This window comes from Semicossyphus pulcher, unplaced genomic scaffold, assembly GCF_022749685.1.
Source record: "Semicossyphus pulcher isolate SPU_LCO1_2020_fin unplaced genomic scaffold, fSemPul1.0.p SCAF_22, whole genome shotgun sequence".
NCBI classification, from domain to species: domain Eukaryota; kingdom Metazoa; phylum Chordata; class Actinopteri; order Labriformes; family Labridae; genus Semicossyphus; species Semicossyphus pulcher.
The window spans coordinates 16,485,345-16,494,966 of record NW_027211696.1 but is presented as its reverse complement, the minus strand read 5'-3'; the positions used below and the strand labels follow the sequence as shown (position 1 = coordinate 16,494,966).

The 9,622-nt window shown below is 40.9% G+C and overlaps 1 protein-coding gene across 1 annotated transcript; it reads right to left on the bottom strand.

Moving 5' to 3' along the window:
* Positions 1–877: 877 nt before the first annotated feature.
* foxd1 (forkhead box D1) lies at positions 878–2,957 on the bottom strand. The gene has a single exon (XM_069673625.1). The coding sequence runs from the start codon at positions 2,642–2,644 to the stop codon at positions 1,595–1,597; it is 1,050 nt and encodes a 349-aa protein (XP_069529726.1). The 5' UTR covers positions 2,645–2,957; the 3' UTR covers positions 878–1,594.
* Positions 2,958–9,622: the final 6,665 nt, after the last annotated feature.

The following is a 9,622-nucleotide window of genomic DNA, read 5'->3' as shown; positions in this document are numbered from 1 at the left end:
AGACATGCGCTTCTGGGCTTTAATTTGTTTTGGAGACGAGAATAAAAATAGCCTATTAAGTAATCTACTCTCAGGCCTATGTTTATACATCCCCTTACAGTGATCTGCACATTTCTTTTGCGTGAACATGGCACGCTATTTGGCCTTTTAGGTCACCACCTACTTGTATATTAAGACACAAGAAAAGGGGCAAAATAAAGGAGAGTAAACATTAAAACTGCAGAGTGGATGAAGGTGCCCTGAATGCCTCTTTCGTACGATTTAATAGCGAGACCTCAGGAGCAATATTTTGTCTGGGGGGGAAAAATGCGCCAAATAACAGATAATGAAATATTGGATGAGGAAGGTTTTTTCTCGAGAGCTGGCACATCTGTCGACACCAGCGGCGGTTTAATCACCGACCTGAAGCAAGGGGGAAAAAATACAGCCTCCCGACTCACCCCGCTGACACCTTTCCATGTCCGAGCACCGTAATTACAAGGATGAGTGTGAGAGAGGGCAGATGGACACGCAGGCCTCATGTGCGCATGTACACACAGATAGTGCAGCAACACAAAGTAACATGCGCTTCCTGTCTTTAAAGCGCATTTTTGATGCTTTCATTCCCTTTTCAAAGCCATGTTATCTTACAGCCGATTTGGATTGTTGTGCTAACAACTAGCTGCTATTAGCACACAAATCAAACGTTATTAAGCTAAACTTCCTCCTTAGTATCCTCCCTCGCGTGGCAGTTTAGGCCCAAGAAACTCAACGTAATTTAAATAATTTATTTCCAAACAAATTCCCTTTTTTTTTTGCAAAACGAGATTTATTCTTGTTGAAAAAACAAACTGTGTAAAAATATCACACTTCAATTACACAATACTTGCCCAAAAAGAAATGTACAATGTTTTTTTTATTACTGAAATAAAACACACACTGCATATTATTATTATTATTATTATTATAAATGTATGACTTTGCTCTCTGTGTTTTTTTCTTTAATACAAATTTCAAATCAAAACCGTAAAAAAAGTTTTAATTTGCCAAACTAATAAAAAAAAAAACATGGATGTGTTTGACACAAATACATTATTAGCCTATTTTATAAACATGTGATCATTTATAACCTGTCCATTAAAGTCGTTATCCTGAGACGCCCTAAACAGTGACTGAATTTACTTCATAATACAGGGGGGGAAAGTTCGTGGTTTAAAAGTCTGATTCACACCGACAAAAATAACATAAATATCTTTTTTAAACAGCATGAATATAGGCACAAATAGGCTAGTGTTTGTTTATGTCCATCATTCAGCTGCGTGCTAGCAAATAAACGTACAAAAATAATCCTACCTTCAAAGAGGGGCGTTTTTTTGTTTTTGATGCTGTTTCTGTTTTGAAAAAGTTTTCTTGTTAAGACATTTAACACCCGCAAGAGTTCCTCACAACTCTGCTGGGAAAGTTTTCAACCGGGTGTAAGAACCGTTCCAGGGTCGGCGCCGGAGGCCCCAAAAGAGGACGGTGATACCGGGTCACTGACAGGAGAAGTCCTGGAGGGGCACCCGTGATATACTCTCTACAGAGGAAGGGGAACGCTGCACCGGCATCTGGACATTTAACACCCGCTGGAGCCGCTCCCTACTCTGCTTGGAAAGTTTTCAACCGGGTGCAAAACCGCTCCTGGGTGGTGGTTCTGCGGCTGGCTGGCAGCTGGAGGCCCCAAAGAAGAGGGTAAGACCGGGATAACAACCGGAGAAGTCCTTGAGGGGCTCAGAGACCCACCGATGATACTCTCTATGGAGAAAGGGGAACGCTGCACAGGGGAGCTGGATTTCTGCGCCGGGGCTGCAGCCTGCACGCTGGCCGAGCCCAAAGTGGAGGTGAGCTGGGGGTAAAACCTAGTCCGGGCTAAGTCCGTGGTGGTGGGCATCAAAGAGGGAGCGGGGATAATGGTTCCCGTGTGTGAGTGTGAATGCCTGGAGTGCTGCTGCTGCTGCTGGAAAGCAAAAAGTGCAGAGTGTGTGTGGTAGGACTGGAGCTGGATGCCGTATCCTCCGCAGCCGTACGGTCCGTACCCATATGCAGCGGCAGCGGGGATAAAGCTGTTGTGTTCCCGCAGCAAGTCCTGCGCCTGCTGCCGCTTGAAGCGTTTCCTGCGCCTCAGAAAGCTCCCGTTGTCAAACATATCAGCAGACTCCGGGTCCAAGGTCCAGTAGTTGCCCTTCCCAGGGTTCCCGGGCTCCCTCGGGATCTTCACGAAGCAGTCATTGAGGGACAAGTTGTGTCTGATGGAGTTCTGCCACGCCGGGAACTTCTCCCGGTAGTAGGGGAAGCGGTTGCTGATGAAGTCGCAGATCTCGCTGAGGGTGAGCCTCTTTTTGGGGCTCTGCAGGATGGCCATGGTGATTAAGGCGATGTAGGAGTAAGGGGGCTTCACCAGGGTGTTCTTGCCCGCCGGCTTGTAGGTATCCCTTGAGGAGGTGGAGCCGTCCAGGCACGCAGGAGGAGGAGAGCCGGCGAGGAGGATGCCAGCATCGTGCATCTGTGCCACCTCGTCCACGTAGGAGCGCGTGTGGTTGTCCCCATCCTCTCCCTCGCCGACCACGTCTATGTCGGTCTCTTCGGACAGGATGGAGGCATCCGACATCTCGGAGCTCAGAGTCATGGCTCACACACACCGCGGCTTGTGCCCCTCCGAAGCCAGATGAGGAAGACGATGAGATGCACGAGCTGCCCTGCCCTCCCTCTTCAGCAACTCATATGAGGAGGGGGGAGAGGAGAGGAAGGAGCACGTGTCGCCGTCGGTGAGAGATGTCCCCCTTGTTTTCGCGCTATTTCCATATGTTTTCAGGTTTTATAAAATATCGCAGACTAACGAACAGTCCCCGTCAGAGGCAGGCTGAGAAACGCGCCGGGGAACCTGCGAAAGGTCCAAACCTGAATCACAGAGGGGGCGGACCTTGTCTCGTTATTTATACCGCCGCGCTGATCACGTGGTTTGGAAACGTCACCGAGGCAAATGAAAAGAGAGAGAAAATTATAACAAAAAAAAGGTCTTTGAAAATTAACTGTGAGTGGGTTTTAAAAAAAAGTTTGGTGTGGCCTACATCCTTTTTAGTGGTCATTCCTGGTGGCCCGAAGGGCGCAATAATCTGAAGCTTTTATTCTGGCGCAGCGTTTGGCGCAAAAATAGATTTTTGACTAAAAAACGGTCTTTAAAAAGTCTAATTGCTGGTGTGGTCATCGCTGAGATTGAAGCGGATATTTTGACAACCGTTTTTATTTATTTAGGCTTAGTTACGAGGCTGATACATAAACGGGAAACATGCATTTTTTTTATACATATACATTCAATAACTATATTTATAAAGACCCTATAGGCCACCCGTAGGTCATGTATAAAACAATAACTAAAAATAACAGTTGCTGGAAGAAAACATCAGCCTAAAAACGCCCCGTGATATTTAATGTGAATATCGTGTAAAATAGTGCCGGGGACTGGTGCACCAAACCCAGGCAGCTCAGTTTGCGTGATCCGGTAGTTATCTAGATTATCCGCGAGCCATTTGTAATGGAAAAGAGTCAGCTGTTAACTCGAATCAGTCACGGGTCACGCAGAGCATGCAAGCCCCAGATATAAGGCCTCTGCCGTGCGTCTGGAGCACGGAGCTGTGAGTGCATGTGTGTGAAGACATCTCTGTACATTTTGTTTCATTTCATGGAGTTGTGGAGGGACGGCTGAAGGGTGGTGTTTTGTTTTTTGTCTATCAAAGCAGAAAACAGACAATAAGTGTCACTCTTTAAACACATGGAAGAAAAAAAGTATTAATTAATATTGCACATGTGTGAAGGCCTATTAAAACACATGATAAAACACTGATACCCTTATTGTATCGATTATTTAATAAAACGGACCCTAAATGCAACACGTGACATTCATTCATGCTGTGGATTTTTATACGTAAGAGGCGGTTCAAGTTGCACAGCCATCATGAGATATAAAATAATATAACTCTGTCAGTTATATGAGTAAATATATAAGAGGAATATAGAGGTAATAAAGTGTGAATACATTTTTATTATTTTATAATAAACGATGATCTCGCATCTTCAAAATAAACTTTATTTTGAAATAGATTTTGTCAGTAAACAAGCTGCAGGGTCTCTACTTTTTTAAGGACAAATCAAACTAAACACATTTATTTAAAAAATTAATAAAAGTGCACTTTGATGACAGAAAAAAACTTTTCCAAACTTATACACATTTTACTTTTCGCTTTTTCCTCTTCTAATAGAAATAATAAGTAATAAACTTCTTAAAATCAGACTTCCTCTAAACTCCACAGGTCCACGCACGGAGGCTCCTCGCGACTTCACTTCACACTGGATGTTTTCAGGCCCCTTCTGTAACTATTTGCGCAGCGCCATCTAGCGGTGAAACCTGCCTCACAGTTTAAACACTCCCGGACCAGAGAAGAGTCAAAGCTCTGGATGCAGCTGGAGGTGTACCGAGCTGAACTTTAGTGCTAACTTCATTTTAAATAAACATTTTAGTTCAACTTTTGTGTGAAAATTTAAGCCGTGAATTTATCTGACGTTTTATGGTGCCATGAAACTCTAAAGGTAATTATTTTGGCCGATAATAATTTATTATGTTGTTGAGGGGGGAAAAAGGCGGGAAAAACTTAAGGTTAAATACAAACAGTATTTTGTGTCACCTCTGTAGCCGGAAGTGTTTAGTTTGCTTTGATTAGAACTGATTAAAGGCTGAGTTTGATTTATTATTCATCACTTCAGACACATCACAGTCTGAAATACAAGCTGCGCTTTCACCATATATTTCAGATAACACAAAACATTCGTGTTTATTGATTATTAGCATGTGTGTAAAATAAAATCCGCTGAAAATCTTTGATTAATAAAGTTTAACACTCACGCGCCTCTCGCGCTTTAAAAATTTTTTTTTTGCTCAAACATAAAGTGAATCATGAATGTAGACCAGGAGGAACTACGTCTCGTTCATTCTAAGACTCGTGTTGTTTTAATCGATTCAGTTGAGCTTTTTGTCGCACTTATAATAAATCAATAATCAATGACAGGTTATTATGAACGCTGCGATGATTTCTGTTGTGTGATGGCTGAAACTCTCCTTATTTAGAAACAAATAAACCTTGTTTACATTAGATTTCATTAGTTTACATTAAACAGTTCGTATGTAACTCTTAAAAACTTTATTTAAACTGAACTTATCAACATTTGTAAGATAAAATTAAACTATTATTTTGAAGGTTTAATTTTCAACGCACTGAGTTATTTTAAATGTCTGTTGACTTATTATAAACGTAAAGGCCCTGCATGTGCTGTAAATGAAAACAAGTGTATTTAACATATAAAGTGCAGATTGCGGAGACGCATTCAAGAACAGGCGCTCGTTTTCGAAGTTATGTGAGAATCCACAGACTGACACTATGAGGGAGAATAAAAAATGTGCATTTAATGAATGAAGCAGGCGATGTTTTTTCTTTTGAGCCGACACTTCCAGCAGCAGCAGCATGTGTGTGTTAAACCAGCTCTAAAGTGTTTCTAAATTCCCCCTCTGCGCTCCGAGGGGTGGTTCCGTGCCACGGGGTGCACAGAGAGCACTTAGCTGTTTTAAACGCGATCCCTTCCTGCCTCCAGCTCTGATAACAACCCCGGAGTGTCACCAAAACTGAGGGCGAGAGAGAGAGAGAGAGAGAGAGAGAGGGCTGTGGGGCATGTGATTAATGCGGGGACTATCACATGAAGGAAAGGCGAGACACAGGACCAACTAACTGGACCGGAGAGACGACAATTAGTCACGATGACCATCACACTCACCCGGAGTTCAATGAGAATATTGCCGAAATAAAAGGTGTAATATGTTTCTAAGGTAACTAACGTCAGCGGTTATATAAGAATAAACATAAACATAATTGTAGTTTGTATTATTTCACTTAAACGCAACACTTTTGGAAACTTTCTGACTCTTCAAGTGAGCTTAAAATCTGTACAATCAGACGTTCATGCATCTTTTTTAAATGTTCCCTGCCACATGTAGTGAACCGACCCCAGCTTACTAATGCAATGCATAAAAATAAAAGCTTAACAACCAAAAATGTTGCCCTGATGACTCGAAAGTTTGACAGGAAATGAGGCAGAAATAAAGCTGCAGTGAGAGAGGCAGCAACAACAGAACCATTAAAGACAAAATTCACAACAACTTTTTACTTCTATCCAAGTTCAAACCCTTTTCTTGTGTGTCGGGGGACGTTACAGGAAAGTTTCTACAGCCAAGAAGGTCCCTGACACAAGCACAGGTCATGATCAGTCAGGGAGCAGAAGGAGAAGAGGAGCTTCCACTTTGCCCTAAACTGTGGGTTTTAGGATGCTTCCCAGCCCACTGGAGACTTCACAATACAAAGATGAAAATGGTTTTATTCTGTTAACTTGAAGCTAAACATAAACTTGCTTTATCGTGGAAATCTGTTGACAGACCAAGCAAGCAATGTTGGACTGATGGGTGGTGAACTGTCTTGCTATAAAGAAACTTACATGTACAGTAAAAGGGAAATTTTCACTAGGATTTGGCGATGATTCATGATATTTTGAGCAGTTTTGTTGTTATTATGTGTCGGAGAAAGTGTTATTATCTGCCAAAATATGATTTTAAGTAACAAGCAGAACCTGCCGTACGCCAGACTCAAAGTGTCCACATGTGATTTGTCCAAGTGTTCTTTGTGTGCCTTTATGCTCAAGTTTGTATAAAACACATCTGTCAGAAAAATAAGATGCTTTAAGTGATCTGATATTAATTTATTTATGAAGGTTTAATAATAATAATAATAATAATAATAATAATAATAAGTTTATTTGGTATGGCACCTTTCACAGAGTGAAGTCACAAAGTGCTGCACAAAACACAACAACAGCAATATATTACAATTATAATAATAACAATCATGAAATAAAACTGAACAGAAACTAAATAAAAGAAGTGAAGAAAAGAAATAAAACTGAAACTACAAATGTGCAAAAAGATGACCAAAAGCCAATTTTTAAATGTGTCTTAATCTGCTGTTTAAAAGCATCAGAAGAAACTGCAGAGCGTGTTTGACAGGCAGAGTGTTCCAGAGGGTTCCAGAGTGTTCCGAAGCTACAACTCTGAAGGCACGATCACCTTTAGCTTTCAGGCGGACACGAGGGTCAGTTATTACCGCAGTAACAACTACTCTTCCTGGGGTCCATACAACCATTGTTGTTTTATCAATAAGATAAGACTTTAAACTTTATTAACCCCAAAGGAAATTAGTCCAAAATCACAACAATAACTGAAATATCAGTGAAATATAAAATATAAAGTGTATATCTGTAAAATGCAAAGAGACAGTGCCTATAAAATAACAATAGTACAATAAGTTATTTACAAAAGCAAGCTGAAAGTACTGATAAATATAAATAATTTAGTGTGTTAGTGGTGTCGTCACACAGCTGCAGGAGAACCTGCTCATTTATAGTGATGTAATATTAATGTATTGTTTGGGTATGTTTCAAGGAGAAGGTAACAGGTGCTGCAAGTATTTGTTTCAGATGCAGGAGGGTGATAAATGTTTAAATTAAATCCAAGACACAAAAAGTGTATTGTGGAATTTGTCTCATTTGTTATTGTGTTTTTGGGGAGGTGGGATATTAGAATGAGTTTAGGATAATGATCAGCATGCATATACGGCTGATAAAACTGTCTTCTCCTTAATCAATGAAGCAGCGATGTGCTGATGTTGTGATTAGAATGACGAGTCAAAGAAACTGCTTCTTTCTACACTTACAATTTTGTGTTATAATGTTCATAATGTAGTTTCTCTCCTAACAGCACCCTCAATAGACCAGAATGCATTGCAGTCAGAGGCCAGGTTGTGCTTTGAGTTACCTCGTGCAAACTCTGCGTCGCCTGCTGACAATGTTTCCTACCTGGCAGACAAACAGACAAAGCTGGCTGAGATGGAGTCCTACACAGAGCAGAAGACCGCACATGATCCCACAGTAACTCCCGCAGGAGGCCGATCTACGGGATTAAAGATGATCAGAGCTGAACTTTCAAAGGGAGCGCACTAACTGATATCATATCCCTCTGTTTGATCCAACATACAGCACAGACATTTTCACCTGAACTTTCAGCGCAGCGAGCTAATGAATGAGTAGAGCTGAAAGATCCTGCACGGCTAAAAGCTCTTTGTTGATATGCATGTAATTAATATAATAAAGCTATAACAGAATGTAGCAGAAAGGATGTATACTGCTGTACATTATTTCACAGTGAAGGAACAAACCGGTGATTTTTATGTTGAATTTGACAGGAGGCATTCATGTGTCAAACAGTCCTGATGAATTAGAACAGGTTAATAAAAAAAAACATTCCTTCCCCCTTGAAAAGAAGACATTTATGCAGCGAGAAAAGTGCTCCAATTATCAAAACCAGTGCATGCTTACTTTTAAAGGACCTACTGTACGAAGTCATCACACCAACTTACTTGTTGATCATGCAAATCACAGTCTTGGTAGGATACTATTCTGGAACAAAATTCCTTGTGCTCTCATCCCAGATGTCTTACACATCCATGTCTTATTGCTACTCGACTTGTGTCTCTGCAACAACACTATACTTCCATCTAATGGACGCAACATCAGCTGCAGTCTGAGCCTGTTGTCATCATCAGCCAGCAGCTGTGGACTCGCCAACTATCTGGCCAAATGTAGTGGGGTATGATTTTGAATTGCCCTGAGGAGACTTGAAGAGAGTTAAACACAACAAGAGCTATAAAATACTTTGAGTAGTGTTTAGATTATTCCGGTGACTATGAGGGGAGCTTCCTGTGCCAAAAAACACACTTCAAAGTTATTTTTTAATGACACATTTTTGCTCAGACTAGCATCAAAAGTGTCTAGATAAAATCTTGGTACTTACATCTACAGCCCACAGAGGGTATAAAAAGGTACAGGCCATAGGATGAAGGTGTATTGCTCCAAATGAACAAGTTTGTTTTGCTGAATTCAGTGGAAAAGTTTTAAATCATCTTGAAAACAGAGGATCTTGTTAACAGGCAGCTATTAGATTATACATGAACCCTCATCTTCATCAGTCTCTCGAATTACCTAACCACAGACCCCTGAAAATATGAGTATACAAGTTCAGCAAGCAATCAGTTCACTTTACAGGCTTTCAGTAAAAGACTTTCATTATCAGAAGTGGAAAATATGGCAAAAGCAATTCATTTTATAACGAATGAATGAAGCAGCTGGATGAAGATGATTGCAAAAAGTACACAGATGTGTTTCAGGGAAACTGGGTGGTAAATGTTGGTCTAATCAGTTTGGTTGCCTTAAAAAAAGTATGCATCATGTCTTTGTTTATTATCTTCATTGTTATTGTATTAATGTTAAATAAAAACATAACTTTGATGTCATTATTTTGTAACACAGATCATTTCCGGGGCCTGTAAAACACACAATAAAGCACAAGAAAGTTTAGACAGGGGAAAGTGTTGCCTGCAAAACCAAACTCTGGGCATCAAAAACCCATTACTAGATTGTGGTTTTTGCCTGTACGTCACTTCCGCCCTCCTCTCTC

Coding starts and splice junctions, on each gene's coding strand:
- foxd1 (XM_069673625.1), bottom strand. CDS start 2,644: ATGACTCTGAGCTCCGAGATGTCGGATGCCTCCATCCTGTCCGAAGAG.